The 23,174-nt window shown below is 36.5% G+C and overlaps 3 protein-coding genes across 3 annotated transcripts; all 3 read right to left on the bottom strand.

Annotated features, from left to right (window-relative positions):
• Positions 1–518: 518 nt before the first annotated feature.
• Positions 519–1,461, bottom strand: LOC102504893 (olfactory receptor 5M9-like). Its single transcript, XM_014552463.2, is given in 2 exon segments — positions 519–890; positions 892–1,461. Coding segments are annotated over 2 exon segments (942 nt in total).
• A 6,465-nt stretch (positions 1,462–7,926) lies between these two features.
• LOC102523398 (olfactory receptor 5M3-like) lies at positions 7,927–13,274 on the bottom strand. Its single transcript, XM_032490443.1, is given in 3 exon segments — positions 7,927–8,496; positions 8,499–8,911; positions 13,152–13,274. Coding segments are annotated over 2 exon segments (939 nt in total). The 5' UTR covers positions 8,868–8,911; positions 13,152–13,274.
• A 2,701-nt stretch (positions 13,275–15,975) lies between these two features.
• Positions 15,976–16,907, bottom strand: LOC106728686 (olfactory receptor 5M3-like). The gene is given in 2 exon segments (XM_032490444.1): positions 15,976–16,532; positions 16,535–16,907. Coding segments are annotated over 2 exon segments (930 nt in total).
• Positions 16,908–23,174: the final 6,267 nt, after the last annotated feature.

Genomic DNA, 23,174 nt, shown 5'->3' on the forward strand with positions numbered 1-23,174 from the left:
GGACTGTGTTACAACACTAGTTGAAGATTCTCAATGCAATTTTGTTATCAAAAGTCCATGTGTGTATGAACATTATCAAAAAGTTATTTGGTAAATCAGGGTCCATCAGCATTCTGTAATCAGGGAAGAGAGATGAATTCCTATTCTTTTCCTCATGAAATTATATATTTCTTATGAAATCTGAGTAAAGAAAATATCATAGAAATCATGTTCAACTCTAACAAAGATATCTCCAAAACACCATGTATTTATCTCAACTTATTTATGAGTCATCCAATGACAACACAATTTTGAATACACTTTGAATGTGTAATATGTCAGTTTGAATAATATAGTTGCATATGCAGAATAACAATCTTAGTATTTAGAGGTCATGCATGGGGTAAAAGCATCACTGGGTTAGACTGGAGCTCTTAGTATATGTAAGAGTTGCCTTTAGACAGTCTGTATCGAGCTAGGAACTTTCATGCCAGGACACATCACAAGTAGCAACATACTCAGAAATATCTATTGCAGTTTCACTGCCCCAAGTTTGCCTTGATGATTGCTTTGTTGACTGCCTCTTTCACATCTTTGTTTCTCGAACTGTAGATCATGGGATTCAGCATGGGAATCACTGTGGTATAAAACACAGCTACCATTTTCCCCTGCTCCACAGACTCTTCAGTGGGCCTCCTGAGATACATGAATATGAGAGTCCCATAAAACATGGTAACAGCCATCAAGTGGGACCCGCAGGTGGAGAACGCCTTCCTCCTCCCATCAGCAGAGCGCATGCGTAGCACGGCTATTACAATGAGGGTATAGGACATGAGGACCACTGAGAGGGAGTATGTGAAGTTAATCCCAGCAGTAACTATCATGGTGTATTCTTTGATGTGGATCCCTCCCACAGGCAATCTTGATGAGAGGAGGGTCAGCACAATAGAAGTGGTTAATTTCAAAATTTCCACAGAAGTACAAGCCATATGTCCACGGGGTGCATATTAGGCTAATAGAGAATCCGTAGACATAAGGCACAGAGATGAGCTGAATACAGACAGTCCTGGACATTTTACTGCCATAAAGCAGAGGGTTGCAGATGGCCATGTAGCAATCAAAGGCCATCACAGCCAAGATACAGACCTCCACGTGGACAAGGGCGATTAAAAAGTAACACTGCACCAGATATCCCACGTAGGAGATGGTTTTTGTCTCTGATAATAAGTTTTCCAGCATTTTGGGAGTGACATTGGAAGAGAACCACACATCCACAAAAGACAGGTGACTCAAGAAAAAGTACATAGGGGTCTGAAGCTGGGGACTGATGCTGATCAAAATACTTATATCGATGTTCCCTAACAGAGTGATCATGTAAACCACTAGGAACACCCCAAAAAGGAGAACTTGAAGCTCCTGACGACTGGTCAACCCCAGAAGAATAAACTCTGTCACCTCTGTGAAATTTAGCATTGCCTTCATGGAGACCCAGTCTGTATCATCTGTGGGAGAAAAAAAAAAACAATGGATTTGTTTTATTCTTGAAAGTCTTGTGTCATGTGTATCTGTATTCTAATTCAAATAATTGAAAAAATTAATGTATGTTTCACACAGTGTCCAATAAAAGAATATGTAAGCACAATTATTTCCTTTAGTAGGTCTTATAGGTAATGACCATCAATATTTATATCAGTTTCTTAGTCCTAAAATAGACAATTGCATTCACATATTACTAGAAATATATATTTATATTTGGTAAATTATTACCATAATGTTAACATCCCAGGGCTCAGATAAGACTAAAGCCAGACTGAGAGTTGTCAGAGAATGACTAAATCCATTCGAATATATTGTTTTTTAGAAAAAAGCTTGAGACTCATCAGTGTTAAATGTTCACGCAAGGTCAGCTAGCCACTTAGTACTCACAGGGAAGTAAGTACAGTGAATCCTCTGAAACTCCACTGAATGCCATTTTCCAGTATGATAGTTGGCTCTCAATGTCAATAAAAATACAAATACAAGTGTGATATTAACTTACCTATTTTCACATGCTTTGGACAGTAGCCTCTTATTTATATAATTTTATGGGACAGTGGTCTTATACGCTGGTCTTATAACCTAGTTATTGACATGTTAGTCCTACGTTATGCAAGTACATGATACCACGTGCTTTCGACATAATGAAATTCCTAGTCACATTTTAGTTTGTTTAGCCTTACATGATACTTGCTTGATGACTGCCACTAGCAGGGTAAGGTGAGAGGTATTTAAAAGCACAGTCTCTAATAGCTTTTATCTTAAAAAAAAAAAAAACGTAAACCACAGGTGTTTAAACCACGTAGCACCCAATATCAGAATTATGTCTATAGATAACTACCTAGACAAATACCATGAGGTAAAATTGAGGTGACATGTTTTAATAATTATTGTCTCTCATTTCAGATTAAACCGGTTTTCAGGAACAATCAATTCTATGCCTATTTATATGCAAATTTAATGTCACCACAAGGGACATGTTCCCAAGAAATCTTTTCTCCTTTTAATACATTTCCCCTGTTGACTTCTCCAAGAAATAAAAATTTGCTGTGAGTTCTTAAGGCTGCATCTGTATAATTATCATCATCTTGGGAATTTAAGCTCTCCATATTAATAGTGTTTGAAGGGGATGTTACTGACATATAAATGGGCCTTTGCTTGTAATTGCTTAGATTAATTCATTTTATAAACATCAAAGCCAGTTATATGTCAGATATATTTGTTATATCTAGAAGTATTGTAAATTCTGGAAATAGGAGGTTAAACAAGATATACAGGATTCTGGCCTGCATCATAATTTATTCTTGCTGAAAAGAAGTAAATGATAAATATACAAGTGAGATACTTCAGGGACTGGAGCTGCAGTGACAAACACACAGTTTGCCAATGAGATCAGAAACAAGGAGAGGCAGGATGCAGACAGGGTGATAGAAGATCTCTTTGAAAATATGACTCTTTACTTAGTGAGAAGAAGCCAGCCATGTAGAAATATGGGAAAGAAGAGAATGAAAATGCAAAAGGGACTCTTAGCTTGCCATGTAGAAAAAGAGTGTTTCTAGAGCCATTCCTTTGACATTAAACAGTGTGTAAATTCCATGATTATATCACGGTCCCCTCCAATCCATAGCAGAGGACATTAAGGAAGTTCATTAGTCTCTATGAACTATTTTCCCATCTCTCATTATTCACATGGGAATGAAGTACACCATGTATAAAGTAAATTGGGCACATAAGATAGGAGACACTGAAGCTTCATTTTCTGATCTGGCTTCCCCCTTACTGTAGATTTCCATGATTGTAGATCATCTGGCTTCTCTTAAGTGTGGAAATACTCAGCCAGATGAGAGATGCAGACTCTGGTCAGGAAGCAGAGCTAAGGTCAGGGACTTTCCTGTGTGAAAACTCCTGACCCTGCTCGATGAGCCCATAATGCTCTGACCGACAGAGTCTGACTGGGTTAATGGTACTACTAAGCATAAAATATATTTAACAAAAGCATCAAGGCATCTAAGAAACATAGACTAAAACTGCTTCAGTTTTGCTTCCTGCGTGATGTGTGCAGTTTTCTTCCTCTACACATAATCACCAGCTCTGTGCTAGTAGCGTTTGTCTCATTCATCTTGGAACTCTTTAAACTGCCTGGCTTAGTTGTTAAATGTAACTGATTCGCAGCGATATTCACACTTCAGATTTTTTTAAGTGTCCTGATCTCTAGATCAGCTTTATGTAATGCATTACAGTATTCCAATATTATTAAAGCCTCTAGGAAAGACAGTTTTAGCAACTGTCTCAGCTTTAAAATATGAGAAAGAATAGCTAATTTTTGTTGAATGCTTACTAAATCCTTTGCACGTAAAGTTCCGATGGACCAGGTTCTATTCGCATAGTCAATCTAAAAATGTGGAAACTGAAGCACTGAAAGGCTAAGAAGGTCTCCCTGGATCGGACATCTGCTAACTGGTCAGCCTGAGATGCAAACCAATTAATTCAACTTCCGTGTTGCATCTTTAATAACCTTATATTTCTGCCTCTTTGATAACCTATCCCAGTATTCTATTTCTTTACATTTAAAATTTCAGTTCGAGGATCTTCCAAAAAAGAAGAATGTTATCCTTTGAATAGTTCATTCTTGATGAACCAGAAGAGCTTTGCATGACCCTAGAGCAGGCTGAACTACAGAGCAAATGGACCACTGCTTCACGCTACCACTCAAGGTGAGGCGCTCCCGAGGTCCTAGGACCAGATGGCCAAGTGACTTCTGGGATGGAGCCAATTTATTATATAAGTGTGCATCATCTATTAAACAATTAAAAATATAGAATGTGTAACATATGAGTTTTAAAAATGAATTTTAATAATGTTTTAGGAATTTCTAATGAAGAGAAACAGTGATGGTATAATTACTGCTTCAATCATTTCCACTGACACAAAATTTTCAACTCCATGTACATTTATTTTAAAACACAATGTGAAAATCAATGGTCATTGTAGAGAAGAGGTAAAAGGATAAATAATGAAGGATAAATTTTTTGTAAACCCCCATTGTAGCCAGATCATTCATATGAAGTTTTACATAAACTGTGGATACAAATAAGACTATTTCCCTGTAATATTTTTCCACACAATAAAACACTGTGATAACCAATAAGTCTACAAATGAGGCCTTAGTCTACTCTGCAAAACAAGAATAAAAATTAAAAGATGTGACTGCATTAATCTGTATTGTAAAGAGTGTAAAATTTGCAGACCTACCTTCAGCAGTGAGAAAAGCAAATGATAATGACTCACTATTTATAATAAAACCTTAAACACTGAGAGGATTGAGAGCCTCTCCCCAAGGAACTACCCAGGTAATTATGAAAGAAACGATACTTAAAATTCTAGAAACGTCTCAGGGGTAAGAGAAGTTAAGGAGTGCTAATCAGGAGACTAATTCTTACGGTTCTAAAATTAAGAAATCAAAATTCTTAGTATCATGGTTTAATCTCTCCCTCCTTCACACGGGTTCTGCTCCCTTCCATTCACACTTGGCAATTATGCACCTCGGAAAAACATTCTTGGTTTGCATTATAAAATTTTGGTCAGTCGTTTTATGTCTGTTGTGCTACACTTCTAATAAGCATCATCTCTCAGGAGAGACCATCACAGCAATGCATGCCCTACGCCCCTCATGGATGTTAGACACATGGCAGGTGCCTCAGAGACCATTTGGAAACATCTGGGGAGAATGAGTAAAAGTAGAGGTCATTGGTTGATTATAGTAGAACAACTTGTCTCACTTAATTGAGGCTCTTCTGGGAGTCAGTAGAGCACTGAATTTGATGTCAGAGGATCAGGAATCAAACCTTCTTAACTCTGCACTTTAATTATGTGTCCTTGGGTGAGTAATGATTCTCAGCTTCAATTCTCATCTGCAGAATGTGAGACTACTGTCCCACAGGCTGGGGTAGGGATCTCAGATAACCTAGGGCTAACTCTCAGGACAATGTCTGTCTCGTATGAAGCTCTCAAAGTCTTGAAATTCTTTTTGCATTTTCTCTTATAAACAGTTCACAAGTATGATGTCGCCACTTCTGTAGGACTGTGGTCAATATCATCGCTATGTTGAAGGATAAAAATATGCATATGTAAAATAACTCTGAGGTTAAGTTTTCCTACCAAGTTTAGGTAGCTAACAGGTTAAAGAAACAGAATGCCCATGTGGATCGTTCATAAACTCTAAGCTATATACTGCCCCAATTCCATCTGCAAAATAATAGACAGAATCGTGCTCAGGCAACGTTTTCCTCTGCATTCTTTATCCCCGAGTACCCACAACTCTAAGTTCCTTCTCACTCATTATGAAGACAGTGCGTCCGGTGAACTCTTTGGCACCATGTTATTACAATGTAACGTGCACTCTCTCAAGTAAATGTAGGTTTAAAAAGAAGAATGTGTGTGTGTGTGTGTGTCTGTGTGTGTGTTGGAGAGAGCAAAATAGAGAGAGTGACAGAGAAAGATAAATACACTTTACGTTGGAAACGCTGAAATGTAACGATGTTGATAGATGTAGAAATGAATGTAACATTAAGGTGTATTTTTATAAGTATTTTACAAAACTATTCTGAATTTTCAGCAAATGGCAAAATTGCTTTACGTTCTGCTCAAGAGTCCAAACTTATGGAAATTATGAGCCAGAAGAGATCTCGGAGTCAGACACTAGAACCTAAAACTTAACTGGATGAATAACAAGAAATGATTAGATCAAGGTCACTCGTAAATTTATTTGAAATTTGGAAACTCATACCAGGAACATGATTTAACCATTTACCTTGCTGTCATCATTCTTCATGTAACACTAAACCAACACTCCGAAAAGTAAGCAGAGAAAGTAGTTCACTTTTGAAGAAAAAGATGTAACAAAGATCATCCAAGGCCATTTGCTCACAGGTATTAAAATGCTTTAAAACCATATTTTAAAATTTGTTAGTAATCAGCAACTAATTTGGTATGTCGAGTTTTCCAATAAATAGTGAATTAATGGTATCACTGCCAAAAGAAATTACTTTTAACTCACCTAAAAAGTAACAGTAAGTAAATAAAATCTTAAATTCTTGTAGGGGTTTAAGTTTTGCAACTCTAAGCAAAGTAATATTATTATAATTTAATCTGAATAAGCAATTTATTTATATGCAAATAGCTTTAAAGTTTTGACCATGATGTATGTGCTTGTACGTGGAAATGAGTTCATATGCATCACTGGTTTCCCTTAAGGAAAATAAAATCTCAAAAATGTCCAAAGAAGAATGTTTGTCCTCACACTGCACCTATTTCATATTGTATTTACATCTTTGCAGATCAATTTGCGATTACTTAAATGCATCATTTAAATGTGTGATTGACATTTCAGTAGTTACGTATTTTCTACACCAAAAGAGCAGATTATTTATTATTCATTTATTTATTTTTATTAGAGGACCCAGAAACTTTATGGAAGTTCAAGTTGTAAGGTTGTTGCCTCATGCTTATACTTGCCTAAATGAGGTGCAAGAGAGAACCAGATTATATTAATATATTATATCAGTACATGTCAATGTTAATGACAGACGGACATCCTCAGTATTTTGTTTCTTTCAAATACAAAAATTATTTTAAAGTATTTAAGTACCATATCTAAATCACAAATGTATAAAATATTCCGCATGATTATCAATTTAATTTTTTAAGTGAAAACTGTGCTTTCAAAATGAAACATCTGTTACTTTGACCCACTTTTCAGTCAGAAAGAAGACACTTTAGCCGTGAGATGGACACAGGCTGATCCCTGGCAACCTTGGAGTTGAAATACAGCAGTGAGTGGAATCTATAAAACATGCTGTGTCTCTTAAACACCAGAAACATTGAAAGGGATTAAATACAATAGAATTGCTATTTTCAAAATAGTAATTTCTGAACAGACCAATTGCTCACACTGAAAGAAGCTTTAATATCACACAATCTCACAGCCATTATCAAGACCTCCTTCTTTATGCCCTCGCACTAGAAAAATAAATGAAATACGCTATTTTTTTCTGCTCAAATTGCTCTCTGTATAGGCAAATTGATATTTTCTAAATTCATCCACTGGGTTTTCGAATAAGAAAAATAAAATCCTTTCACTCTAGCTACCTATATGAACAACTTCAATAAGTGTGCCTTGAATTTTGGCTCAAATAATACTTTCTATTAATTAACTTATTACTTTTTAATTAATTTTGACTACCTATATCAACAGGAATGGGTCAAACTACTTTCTTGTCTGATTTTTAATCTTTCTCTTGTTTTTCTTTTCAATTACAAGTCTTCAGCATTTTAAATGTGTTTAGCTATGTACTGAGCAATAATCTGTTGAGCAACATATTTATAAAACATAGAGGACAAAAATAACCAGCTTTATTTTGTTAAACATGTTCTGCTGATCACTTTGCTCATGGCCTCCTTCACATCTTTGTTCCTGAGGCTGTAGATCATGGGATTTAACATGGGAATCACCGTGGTGTTAAACACAGCCACTGTTTTCCCCTGCTCCACGGACTCCTCTGTGGGACGTCTGAGATACATGAAAATAAGAGTTCCATAAAATATGACGACCGCTGTCAAATGGGAGCCACAAGTGGAAAAGGCGTTCCGCCTCCCGTCTGCCGAGTGCATCCGCAGAATGGCAATGAGAATGAACAGGTAAGATATGATCACCACAGTTAGACAATAAGTGAAATTAATGCCTGCGAGTATGATCATCGAATATTCTTTAACAAAGGTGCCAGCATAGGCCATCTTGATGAGAGGTGGGTCTGCAGAGTAGAAGTGGTTGATCTCAATTTTCCCACAGAAGTACAAGCCATGCGTCCATAACGTTGCTGCCAGACTCGTCAGAAAACCATACACATAAGGGAACGAAATCAGTCGAATACAGACAACCCTGGACATTTTGCTGCCATAGAGCAGAGGGTTGCCAATTGCCATGTTGCCATGTACCTGTCAAAGGCCATCACAGCGAGAATAAAAATCTCTACGTGGACAAGGGCTATAAAGAAGAAACACTGTACCAAGCAACCAGCGTAAGAAATAGTTTTTGTCTCTGATAACAGGTTTTCCAACATTTTAGGGGTGACACTGGAAGAAAACCACACATCCACTAATGACAGATGACTTAGAAAAAAGTACATGGGGCTGCCGAGCTGTGGACTGACCTTAATTAACATGATCATGCTGATATTACCCGCCACGGTGATGATGTAGACCAGCAGGAAAGTGATGAAGAAGAGGACTTGCCATTCCCGGCGACTGGTGAGTCCCAAGAGAATAAACTCTGTCACATCGGTGACATTGAGCATTTTCTCAGTTCTGGGTGGATATGAGTTACAAATTCCTGTGAAAACTAAAAGGAAATAAATTTTGAAATCACATATTGACTATTAATTTTTATTTTCATCCATGCCCTTTTTCATTTTTTTCTTTATTAAATATCTGTGACTGCATTTTGCTACTCTTTTCAGCAAATCATTTCTGACCATTTGCTAATGTAACGTACTCTCGGAAGGCTCCCTGGTTGGATAAATACAGAGTCTACTTACATAACAGGTGTACGAAATGTGATTGAAATACGCTAGTACTCGATAGTGAATTTAGCCAAATTTCCAAGACCACTTCTTCAACATCCCTTTTTTCCAACACTGGCTTGTTTGGTATTTTCATATTTTGAAGATGTTTTGGAGGTCTATAGTTCTCTTTTTATCATCACTCAAAATTACTATGTTATCTCTGTTTCATCATAGGCATATTCTCCATGATTAGAGAAGGAAGCCACTTAATCAAGTAATTCATCAGCCCTAATTGTCAAATAAAAATTATTTTTAATCTAACCTCATCCTTGGACTCATTTAAAGAGGGATGAACTGATGATCACAGCAGTCATCAAAATAAAGGTGTAAGCCATTTATACACATTCCTACATTATGCACAGTACCTGGACATGGACTCTTGGCATCTCTAATGTGTAATTATAATCTACCAGACATCATCCACTCTTATGTTCTGGAGATCAAATATAAGTGAGACAAGGAGATTAATGTCTATTTAGAGTGGTATTGATGTCAATAGTCTTTCTAAAACTGTGGTGTACTCTTACAGAGTTATACTGGAGGCAGAAAGTGGGGAATGTTTGCCTTTTCCTTGGCAATCCAATGGAGTTCTTCTTGGATATAGGTTGTGTCATAGGAACATTTTTCTAGAACAATATTTCCGAAATTATTTTCCTATAGAAACACGAGTGCTCTGTATGCTGTTAATAGGTATTGTGGAGAAAAATCCACAAGGGTTCATTCATCAGATAATGAGAAATCTTTATATCTTCTGCAAACTCTTAGAGACACATGACTTATCTAGTAAAGGTAAACTGTGAGAAGCTGTGTGGGAAAGAATTCTATTATGCTTAGTCTAGCTGGCATTTACTTAGCTTAAAGATGAAGGAAAGGAGAGAGAATAATAAAGCAAAAAGAGAGACACAGAGAGAGAGTTCCTCAAAATCAGCCAACATTGAGGTTCTTTGGAACACAGAGAGTAATTCTATCAAAAAAGATTCCAGAGAGAGCTTTGCAACAGGGCGATGAGTTTGTTGGAGCTGGGACTGCGCCATGCTCTCCAAGGGCTAAATGTCATTTGATTATTCCCCAAACCCTTGTTTTCACCTCCAGGATTACACTTGGTGCAACTACCCTTTGATGCGTATCCAAAGTTATCCTCGTGTTAGGACCAGGAAAGATAAGAGCAGGTAAGAAGATGACCTCATTGCCAGAGTGAAAATAAACACACTCTTATTCACAAAGGTAATCCACTGCCTTCTACTCACCCCGTTTGGAAAGAAAGGTTTTTCATGAGGAAGGAGAATGCTACGAACCCAAGTAAATTAGACTGACAAATGATTCCTGAGTCTTAGGCTAATTAGTAAAAAATTGAGGCATTAACTCATGGCTTAAAAATATTAGGAATAATAAGAGTTAAAATTGGAAAAGATAAAATCCTTTGTTTTGTGATGTAAAGAATACCATTCTTTCTGTATAATTTTGGTTTCTTCTCCCCATCCAACCACCTCCCCATCCCAAGGCTTCATGTCACCTTTATGGAACTCATTCTCCCCTTGAAGAGTTTTCAATGGTCAATTGGACGTGACCATTTGGATTTAAGAATACGTAGTCAGACACAGACACATTAAAGCTTAGAGAACACATGTGATCACTTGGGATTATAGTTTGGCATCAATCTATGCCTAAAGCAGAGTTTCCTTAAAATTATATTAAAGATTAAATCAAGCGCTTGATTTGCTATTGCTCAGCTTATGATTCATAGTCTGTGTATTAATAAATTTACTAAAATTATGTATCTACCAATTTATCATTCATGCTATAAAACTTATATTATCTTCTTAAAGGAATATATTTGTGAGTCTTTAGGAAGTAAAAGGTGACATCAAATCACCAGGTGGAAAGTAGTAATATGGGTATTTTTTGTTTGGGTTTTTTTTTTTAATTCCAAAGTTTCTCAGATATGCTCAGTAACCACGTGTGGCACTTGTAAAGCTAAAAAAAAATGTAAAGTAATGCAAACAAAATTATAAACCAGTTGCGTTATGACAGGCGATTGAGTGACTACGGTGATGGTGTGGTTTGCTCTCGACAGTGTGGAGCAAATGCGTCACAACCTGCTTCTATATTCATATATATCTCCTGTGACAACCCAATTCTTCACATCTTTTTATTTTTTGAACTTCCGTGGAATCATTCTGACATAAAGATAAACTTATTTTTGAACTATTTAGTTAAATATTGATGCCCACTCAAATTAAAACCTTGTTCAACTTTGTATTTAACCATCAAAAAACTGTTTTCACAGATTTGGGAAAAAACAAAAAACAGGTAATACCAAATAGGAAGACAAATTGATAAAACATTCTCATTCTCTGCTGGTTGCACGCTTCTGTAGTGTGTTGCTACGTGCTCGGCTTTAGAGCGGAGCCTAGAAAGTCTGGAAAGGAGAGCAAACATATTTTGAGTACAGTCAGCCTTCTTGCAGGTTCCACACCCATGGATACAATGAACCTCGAATGGAAAAATTTTGTTTTTAATCCAGAAAGTTCCAAAAGCCAAAACTTGAATTTGCCAGGCCATGGTAACTCTTTACATAACATTTGCATCGCATTGGGTGTTAGAAGTCATCTAGAGATGATTTAAAGTATGGGGTGTGCATCAGTTATGTGCAAAAACTATGCCGTTCTGTAGAAGGGACTTGAGCATCTGCGGACTTCAGTATCCTGGGATGCAGTGGGGGTCCTGGAACGCATCCCTCTCAGATACTGAGGGAGGACTGTATCTGTCCTGAATGTGCTGTAGGATCATTTCGAGCTGCCTGTGAACATGTTCAGTCCATGGGAACAGGAACGGGAAAATCAGATCACAGATCTGTAAACTGCCCAAACTATGCTAATTCATTTGTAAAAATGTAAAAAATAATATATTAACTTTTGAAAAAGAAGAATTTCCTTAACAAGAAAAAATGGATTTTTTAAGATTCACAGGTTCATAGACAAAGAGAAATTAGTGGAAGATCTGTTTAAGACAGCATCACAAAAGACAGGGGAAATACGAAGATGAAGGGGAGATTCTGTGCCTGGAACAGGATGTCAAGCCTTTCCACAGATCACACTGATGCGGAGTCAGCAGAGTGTGCCTGGGCTGCCTGTGGTTTTCACACTCTTGGATTTATCAGAGATTAGCAATAGAGGAATTCTTGTTTGAAAACCAGATCTAATTACAGACAACCAAGGATGACTGAGAAAAAAAAGAAGATATAAAAAAGTGGTGGTGTTAGTACTTTGCAAAAATTAAATCCATGTAAACGTGCGTGGTGATTAGCCAGATGATACACAGTGTTGGTGAGCTCACAGGAAAGTGGAATGATCAGCTCTGATCTCAGCGGGTGTGAGATCTGGGGGAAAAGGAGGGTCTGGGGAACTTAGAAGCACTGACAGGATTTTCCTCACCATCTCCTGGCAAAGCAGATGTACCCAAACAGCCATACTGCAGCATTTTGTATTTCAAATTAAGTTACCCATAAATGTGGATTCTTTCTCCTTCAGGTTCAGGCATGAGAGAATATTAAGTATTCCATTTAAAGAATTCTGTTGCTTTGTCAGACCCTGGCTCAATTCTGGCTCCATGACTTATTTAAGAACTTGGACAGGATTACTCTTGTTTTGTTTATAATTTCACTGTACTAATATGATGTAACAATAATAACAGTATTGATTTCTTTGTGTGTTTGTGAATATGAAAAGATTTATTACACATTAACACATAATAAATATTCAAGGCACAATTATTATTAAATGCACTCCTGGAAATTGTAGCTTCCATTAATAGTTTGCAATAATCAAATAATCAAATCTCTATTGAAAATTTCTTTCTGTTTCTCTCTCTGACACACACAAATACAGATCTACACACAGATAACATTTATGAAATAATGTTAATTATGTTAATGTTAATGATAAAGAATAAATGTAAATAAAATTCAAGATGCAACCTTCATTTTCCAGTTCCAGATCGATGCATTTGTGTACCAACCTCAGAATGAACAGAAGTGTTCCCAGAAAGAATGCAGAATTAAAAAGTGGAGGCTGTAGAAGAGATGGCAAACATCATCAACCAGGCAAAAGAGAAACTGGAAGGACACAGGAGAAGTCTTCCTTAAATGTTTACATTAGGAAACAAGAAGCAATTAAGAAGATTTCTTCAGAAATGACCCTGAGGAAAGTGCATCTCCAGAGGAACACATACTGATGAGATTGTGGGTTGTTTTTTTTATATACAATTAGCACAATTTTATTTTTCCCCAAACTCAAACTCAAGTTATTTTGAAAGTGTCCTGGGATCAAATGACATAATTTGCTTTGGGTTTGCATCACACTAAACCTGGTGATGGTGTCACTCGACCTGCATAAGCCAGTCCCGTGTTCTGTACTTCACGGTCTGTGCGACTCAGCTTTTCCAGTGAAAGATGAAACAAGTATGAGTCCCTGTAACTAGAATTATGACCTAGCACACAACTGCGTGGCTCAGCTCTAAGCCACCTGCAGAGGTTTTTTGCTCAATTATCATCTCGATGAAATCTGCCTTCATTCCCATGCCTAAATTAGAAGCACTCTTTTGCTCTTTTATATCATATTTTTTTCCAGATTTCACCATAACATATCTAACATACTATATGATTTATTTATATATTATGCTAATTATTTACATATTTCTCACACCACTAGACTCATGAGATCAAGAATTTCTTTTTTTTGTTTTGCTCATTGATAACAAATAACTAAAACAGTGCCTGGTACATAATAGGCACTCAGCTAATATTTGTTAGATGAATGAGTGGTTAATTAAAGAACAGATTATAATGATGGGGAACGAACTAAGAGAAATAGAAACAAGTTTATGTATAATATTACTGGCATTTAAAAATTATCAGGAACAGGGAGATTATTAAAAAAAACAAGTGGCAATTAATATTTTATGAAAATTAGTATTAGTTTCTTGCTTCAGACCACATGCAAAAAAGAAATTCTAAATTGTTTAAATTAAGCATAAATATGCTAATGTATGTACCCATTGCATGAGCTGTTATGTGAATGATTATAGTTTGTTTATTTATTTATTTATTTATTAAACATTTTATTTTTATATTTTATTTATTTGTTATTATACTTTAAATTGTTTTGTTTTGGCAGTGACGGGGTGGTAATTAAGTTTATTTTTTTTAGAGGAGATACTGGGGATTGAACCCAGAACCTCATGCATGCTAAGCACGTGCTCTACCACTCGAGCTATCCCCTCCCCCCATACAGTTTGCTTATAATTGTTAAAATAACACAGCTGGCCATAACAACCTCTAAAATCTTTTGGTTTTCAAGTGGACTAAGTTTTACAATCTATGGTCAAGAGAGAGCTAAGTAGAGAAAATAGTTCTGTTGTGGGTGAAGTAGGCCATTTGGAGTAAATTACTAAACGTAGTGGAAGGGGAAATAGTGTAATACGAGACTGCATATAACACAACGTATAGTGTAATAAATGACATAATTATGTTGGTTAATTTGTGTTACAACTAGTCTGATCCTTTGGAAAATTCCTAAGTAGCAACTCCTGCAAAGTCTTGATCAGGTTGACTACTCTGAAACACACGGACCCACACAAACACACACACACATACAAACAGAAATATCCATACATGTACATGTATGTGGATGGGTGTGTAACAGGTATGTATACATGTATATACACATATATAATGCATGCATGATTTTGCTTTATTTGTGAAAATCCTGCTTTATGTTTTAAATTTCTTGACAAAATATTGTTAGATAAAAGAAAATGAACAGGACTTCAATCCTGACAAGAAATGTTACAGATTTTGTGCGTTTACAATCAAAATCAGCAATTTGTGCCTCAAATTGTTCTCATCTTTTAAGTAAAAGTATTTTGAAACAGAGGCAACAATATCATTAAAAAAACACAATTCAGGGCATCTGTTATATTGATGACGTTAATTTTAAAAACAGATATAAAATGGATGACAAGTTACAAATGCATATAGTTAGAACCAGTGAGGGTTCAGCTGGTTTCTACTACCACCAAACCCTAAAACACTTCAAAAATAAGGAAAAAAAGAAAAAGTAAATATATCTCTACACTTTCCCCAATGGATTTATGGAAATACAATCCAAAACTAACCAATGAGATTGTGTCATTACCTCTGATAGTCATCATAAGGTAAGACACAAATAGGATTTAAATACATATGTTTCCATGTAAATGAGGTTTATTTAATTGATTAGCATACATTTGAAAAGGTAAACTCATATAGCATACAGTTAAATTCATTAGCACTTCTTACATGGAGCTTGTAACATATTCTGCAGAAATGATTCCACTGTCAGGGCTGTTGTCTACAATTATACCAATGACTACTAGTGAAATAATAGTCAATTTAAGTATTTAAAAATAACAACACACATCCTGAACCACCACCTCCTTTAGATGCAAGAAGGGACCATTGCAGTTCTTCTAAACACAGAATTGAAAGAGTGGACTTGTAAAATACTGAAAAGCCATAACAAACACTTCCAGCTCCAAAATGACCTGCCGACTTTGACACTGTGTGGGAAAGGATGCTGTTGTCAGCATGCTTTCATCTCGTCATGTGTTATAGACCCCAGGAGTCTTGTTTACAATGTGCTTCTTTTATCCTTACATCTTACTCCTTATTCAATTGTATAGTATCTTTGTCTGTTCATTGAAAACAAAAATAACAATTTTTCTCAACATTATCCAAGAGAAATGGTTAATTCTAACCCTTCTATTGAACCATGGGTCTCGTCATACGTTTTAAGTTTCTATTTTATTTCATTAAGTATGTCCTACTGACCGCTTTGCTCATGGTCTCCTTCACATCTTTGTTCCTGAGGCTGTAGATCATGGGATTCAACATGGGAATCTCCGTGGTATAAAACACAGCTACCATTTTCCCCTGCTCCACAGACTCTTCAGTTGGACTTCTGAGGTACATGAAGAAGAGAGTTCCATAAAATATGGTGACAGCTGTCAAATGAGATGCACATGTGGAGAAGGCTTTCTTTCTTCCTTCTGCTGAGTGCATTCTTAGGATGGCAATAAGGATAAATATGTAGGAGATGATAATGACTAGTAAAGAGTAAGAGAAGTTGAGACCCGCCAATGTGAGCATGGTGTATTCTTTAATGAAGGTTCCTGTGCAGGCCATCTTGATGAGGGCTGGGTCTGCACAGTAGAAGTGGTTGATCTCAATATTCCCACAGAAGTACAAGCCATGGGTCCACAATGTGGAGATGAAACTTATAAAGAAGCCATATACATAAGGGAAAGAGATCAGTCGAATACAGACAATCCTTGACACTCTACTGCCGTAGAGCAGAGGTTGCCAATTGCCATGTACCTGTCAAAGGCCATCACAGCGAGGATGAAGACTTCTACATGGACGAAGGCAATGAAGAAGAAACACTGCACTATACAGCCAGGGTAGGAAATGGTTTTGGTCTCAGATATCAAATTTTCCAACATTTTGGGAGTGACGTTAGAGGAGAACCACACATCTGCAAAAGACAAGTGACTGAGGAAAAAATACATGGGGCTGATGAGCTGGGGACTGATCCGGATGAGTATGATCACACCAACATCCCCAACCAGGGTGACGATGTAGACCAGTAAGAAGACCACAAAGAACAGCAGCTGTAATTCAGGGCGACTAGTTAGTCCCAAGAGAATAAATTCTGTCACATCAGTAAAAGTGAGCATTTTCTTGAATGTGATCCAGGCAGAGATGCACTTTGTCTAATAAAATAAACAGAAATAAAAAATACACATCTCAATTATAGTCATTCTTCATTTGTATTTTATCTTCCTGATCCCTCTTTCAATTCCTCTGCAAGTTTTCTTTTCATCTCTCCTCTCCTTCCCCCATGTCTTTACTTAGCAGTATTTCTTTCCCTTATGCACATATATATACACATAAGTTTTCTTTTACAGAGAAAGTGGCAGAATAATATAAAATTATAGAATATAATGACATAGCTTATTGCATCTAGTTTTACTTGTTTATAAAGAAAAAGTTTACAGTGAGAATTTTTGTTCTGACTCTCTCCTGGAAAGGGAAAGAACTTTTACTAATGGCCCCAACTTTTAGGAAGTGCATACATTTTATTTATTCACTAGATTTATAGAGTTAGAAGGTCTATAAAATATGTAAGAAATTTATTCAAAGTCATAGGCAGAGAAATGCTGATCCATAATCAGAAAGTTAAATGATACCTCCATTTCTTAACCTTGAAAGCTTGAGTTGTTTTTATTTAAAATATGACTTAATAACACTGTATAAAATGGTTTAAAATAAAACAACTATCTTTATTGGAAAAAAAGAAAAGAAAAAAACCTCTTAAAGCATTACATTGATTTAGTGATTTTTTTTTTATTTTGAAAATCAACATAAGAAAATGAATCCTTGCCAGCCATTGTCCATGTTGCAAATAAGCCTAAAAGAGATAAATTGAAGCATCACCTCCATTTTTTTAAACTCTTCTCCTCCCTTGAGTCTTGAAGCATTAACACATTCTATAGCAGTCTCTTCCTTTTTTCTTAGAACTTTGAATAAAATAGGAACAACAGAAAACTAAATGAAGGACTGTATTATTCTTCTATAATTATTTACACTTTAATGAAATTTTTAAAATGTACCAGAAAGTGAAGGAAAATTTTTGAGGGTTTAGAGAGGAAGTTTCTTTTTTATACTTTTTGGCTGTATCAGATTAAGATGGCCGATCTGTCTGGATTCTGGACCCTTCTAGCACATTTTGATACGCTAGTTTAAATATTTTGAGCTCATTTACCAGCAGTAAGATTTTACTTATGGTCTATTTATTTATGGGCCATGGGAGTGCACAGCTGATGGTTCTTCATAAAATATCCTGTATTTGCCATCAAAGTACAAGTTAGAAAAACATCATCATCACTTTTATATTTATTTATTCATCCATTCATTCATGTAGTTAACACTTTTCTGAAAAATCACTGGTTCTTCTCTTATCTATAATAAGCTGTTATGACCAACCTGTTTCTTGCCTATTTCTCTTCCTACCCATCATTAGTTGAGATGTATCCTTCCTTCTTCATCCCCTAGAATTTGTCTCTATCTTAGCTTCCTTGTTATGTCTGTGCCTCCCACTACTCATCTCTTGGTTGAAATTTATGTGATAGATATCAGATGGAGATTGGAAAAATAATAGATGATTTTCATCCTCCCCTGGAATGTTGGTAGTGACTAAAGTAAAGTAAAAAGAATGACACTCTAGGTTGCCTCTGCCAAAGCACCAAATGCAAACAGGTGTTACCTCATCTAACCATGAACTGGTAAAAGAAGGAAATAGAGAATGCTGTCAAGTCTATTCGAATATCCTCTTTGTGCTTCAGGGAGATCTGCAGGATTCTTTTTGCCTCCTCTTCCAAATAATTAGCCACTTCCCGCACATTTAGGTAAGAAATCTGTTTATGTTCCCAGCCTCCTCTATACGCTCTATACAGGCATTGTAAAGAAACATTTTCTACAATGTTATTGATTTATTTGATGTTTAATAAACCTTATATATGTAATGAGAAGTTTTTAAACTGTTTTTTCACTTTTATAGCAAATGTAATCAAGAAATAGAAGCAAAAGGAAAATGGTATCAGGCTTTAAGCACTTTGTGATAAGCGTATCAGTGCATAAGTCAAGTTACATGAGCTTAGTTTTCAGCTCCAAGGAGGCCTTCAATTTTAGCTGCCACTGAATGACAAATCTGCACAGGGGAGCAGAATGAGATTCAGTTGACCCTGTAATGAAATCCATCTATGTCTGCTACCAGCTCAGTCTGTGGTGGGAGAAATGTGGCATAAATAGTGCCCACCCAATTTGGCCAGAAATTTCCCGGTTTAGGAATGTTAAGTTTTGCCTCTGGGAAACACCTCAGTCCTAGGCAAACCAAGATAATTGGCCATCCTAAGAAATGCTGGGCCCATGATTTACAACTGCCCAAGTCCTACAGGCTTCGTCAGGGAGCTAGCTGTAACAGGGCAGAGAATGCTAGAAGATCACATGCCAAGAGAAGATGTTTCCTCAGGCTACCCCCATGTGAAACCCCAACCACTAGTGTGTAGGAGGTGGAATGAGGAAAAGATGGTCTGGATTGGAAGGAGCACAGGATCATTTATGAATGTTTTGAGGTCCAGTGTGCTTTTTTATCAATAACTGTGTTTGAACACACGTTACTGGTATCTTATACGTGCTAGTACTATATAAAAGTTTAATTTCATGACTTTATGTTTGTATATGAGGAGGAGAGAGAAGCAGAGACAGAAAGAGAGGGAGAGACTGAGACCAGCACTTGCACTGAAGAGAAAATGTCGTTAGCAGAGAAAACAGAAACACAGCGGTTTGATTGCCACGTAGTGACCCTTTATGGGGAGAATTCTCATTGTTTGTTGGGTAGGATGGTGTACACTTTTGCCACTGAATGACTGCAGTTATTGGACAAGGGCATCAAACCAGAGCCCCCAACCACAACTGACTACCACTGCCACAGTGAGGCCTTTCTAACGGCACCTCCTAATATCCCTTCCAGAACATTCTCTTCCTACGGAGAATTACAAGGGCAACCTAGAGGGCTCACACTCTGGACTGACTTTATGAAAATACATGGACTCTACCTGTGCATGAACCTACCTGTGCATGAAGAAAAAATGTTCTTGGAAACATCTCATCTGATATCACCACTGCGTGATTCAGACGGATTTATAAGAGCTGGATTTCCCACTGTGGGGCTTTCTCACTGGAGAATATGGACAGAAAGCTGCAGAGATAATTAAAATGCTACAGATGGCATCACCTGTAGTGGAAAATGAAACTCAAGAGCAAAATAACTCTCAGCAGAATTAGAGTTTTTTAAATTAGTTAATTAATTAAAGGGCTAAAAGAACTTGAGATTTTGCTTTTTGTCCTCTTTTTTTTTTTTACAGTGTTTTCTCTGTATCCTGGTGACTGTGCTGCATTTGTGGGTGGGAGTGGTTCTTAGTTTCCCATGTGATAATAATCATGTCAATATTGCATCAGCCACAACATATATTTCAAATAATCTGTACTTAGCACAATTCTTTGTATTAATGAAGAACATTGCTCCCATTTTTCAGTAAGAAAGAATTGTAAGCAATGGGAGAATAAAGAAGGATGTCATATACACATGTAATGAGCCTCAGACGGGCTTTTCCTTGTCTGAAAGAATTAATGGACTTCTCTAAAACCCAACTTAATTCTTGCATTAGGGTTGACAGTTTTTTATTGCTGTGGTTTATATTTTGTTCTATTTTTTAACACTGTAAAAGAATTCCCCATACCACCCTGAATGCGTCCGGTCTTGTCTTAATAAATTATTTTAATTGATAGAAGATGATCTACAATAGCTATCCTTCTCATGCCTATAGTTTCTACCCGTTTTGGAGAGAAAATAAATTAATGCACTTGAGGAATATAATTTTAATTTTTACTGACTTATAATTGCAAATGCCATGGGTATAATTTTTAGTTCATGATCTCTATATTGTAAGCTGTGCAACTTTATTCCTCTAATTGAGCTTAATTCATATCTTAAGGCTCCATTTTCCAAAGTGGAAGAAAGTTAACCTGACTAATTCCTACTCTGCTTTCCACAGGGTTGTTCCTGTGTAGAGGGTAAGTGTACCCCCAAAGCACTGGAAAACACAGTATTCTTAACCTTGGTGTCATTATCTTTAGACAGTGACATGCATTTATTTGTTTATTTATCTATTTACTATGTGCCTGAAATCCAGGAAAAAAAATAATATTAGTACCTGTTCGCATGGACCTTATATTCTAGTTTTATAGTGCCATTCTTACTGGATGCTTTCTCCATATTAGGAACTCTGCAACCTCTTAATTTTTCTTACTTTTATGTGCTTTTTGTTCCTTTGAGAAACAGGAAATACTTTGGAGCTACCACACTCTACTGGACCACAGAAGCCCTTGGGAGACTGAGACCCTCCCTCTCCAGCCAGACACATGGGACAATCATTGTTTAGGGGAATTGTTGCTTGTGGTTCAGTGAGAAAAAAAGAATACAGGCCACCCTTGTACTTGAATTCTAAAAATCTAATGGAATAAGTGTCATGTCTACCCTCTATTCCCAAATCTAACACAAAGAAATTGGATTAAGGTCATAGATTTCTCTGTTTCTCAGGCAAACACAGCCTGAAAACTTCGAGCTTACTTTTTGTCTCTCCCTTTCTCCAAAGATAAGATACTGTTTCAGATGTTAAAAACTCAGCTTTCACATTTATTATTTATTTCTGAGTCCCCTTTTCCTTGCGTCCTATGTATTTAATATATAATTACATAGTATTAACGAACATTAACTGAATAAGCTTTTTAACAATAATAACTGAGAAGCAAGACCATTTGGACCACCTATCAGTCAACACATTTTTAATAAATGCTCACAAACCCTGAAGACCATACTCCATTTCCTCATAATCATAACAATCACAGTATTGATAAATTGAGTTTCTATTGGCAAAATTGTTTTTAAGCAGAAGACTCATTTACTGAATTAATGCTTAGATTTTATTAACATTAAGAAAATAGTAATAATCATTATATATGAACTACTGCTTAGTATGTTCTTGCATCTTCTATGAAACAGGTCTAGATGTGAGAGGAAGCACCACAGGGGTGCCCAGTACTTAGACTATTGGGCACATCCCTCCACTGGGTGCTGCTTCTCTCACCCCATGGTAATTCAGCCTGTAACCCCAAAAACGTATGTTTCTGGATCTAATATTTGAGGTTTGAGTAATGTGTTTTTCAGACCAGCCAAGTAACCTGATTCTAACTCTTTCTTGATTCTTGGGTTTCTGTAGAGCAGAGGATTGCAGATGGCCACGTAGCAGTTGTATGCCATGACAGCCGTCATGCAGTGCTCTGTAAGGACCACAGCCATGACAATACAGAACCGCACCAGACAGCCTGCATATGAGATAGTCGTCTTCTCTGATAAGAAATTCTGTAAGATTTTGGGAGTGACATTTGTGGAGAAACACAGATCTAAAACAGACAAACTTGAGAGGAAAACGTACACGGGCATGTGAAGTCGAGCATCAGTTCTGATTAAGACAATCACGCCCAGGTTTCCTATCACAATGACTATGTAAACTGCAAGGAACAAGACAAAGAAAGCAACTCGCAACGGCTTGTCAGACCCAAGAGAAGAAATTCTGTCACTTCAGTGTAGTTTCTTCTGAACATGTCTTTGTCATACGTGAGGCATTGGTTGATTATCTAAGGAGAGATATAAAAGATTTTTTAAATCACTGAAACTGTGGTTAAAAATTGTACCATGCTGGAAGTGAGGGGTATAGCTCAGTGGTAGAGCTTATCCTGGGTTCAACCCCCAGTATCTCCTTTAAAGATACGGAAAAAAATTGTACTGGGGTAAATATTGTAAAAATATGCAAAAGATTTTAGTTATGCTATCTCAGTAGTGTTTCCATAATTAGACATCAATACATGTACCATAAAGCAAGTCTGAAAGCTTTTCAACAAATGATCTGCATTCAGGTTGTTTGTAATCACCCTGTGCCAATAAGCTGGGGACTAAAGACAAAATTAAAAACGTAAGTATCTCAATACTTAGGGAAATTTTTTTTAAAAATCTAGATAAGTTATATGTCAAAGAAATATAATAATCTAAATTTGGAAATGCTTAGAATTCTGTCTACATGTTTCATATATACATACAGTTACATAGGTTAGAAAAGACATTGATGATAACACAGGTAAAGTTCATTCTGAACACTGACAAACGGAATCCCACAAAGACAAAGTGAGTTTTCCATCAAATCTTCATCTCATATTTCCCAGTTCAGTCATCTACTGATGCATTATGTCTTCCACCAAGTCCAGCTCATTTTCTGGAGCCCAACAAGAGATTGTATTTGTTATTGTGGTTGACGGTGATGACAGTG

This window comes from Camelus ferus, chromosome 10, assembly GCF_009834535.1.
Source record: "Camelus ferus isolate YT-003-E chromosome 10, BCGSAC_Cfer_1.0, whole genome shotgun sequence".
Taxonomy (NCBI): Eukaryota; Metazoa; Chordata; class Mammalia; order Artiodactyla; family Camelidae; genus Camelus; species Camelus ferus.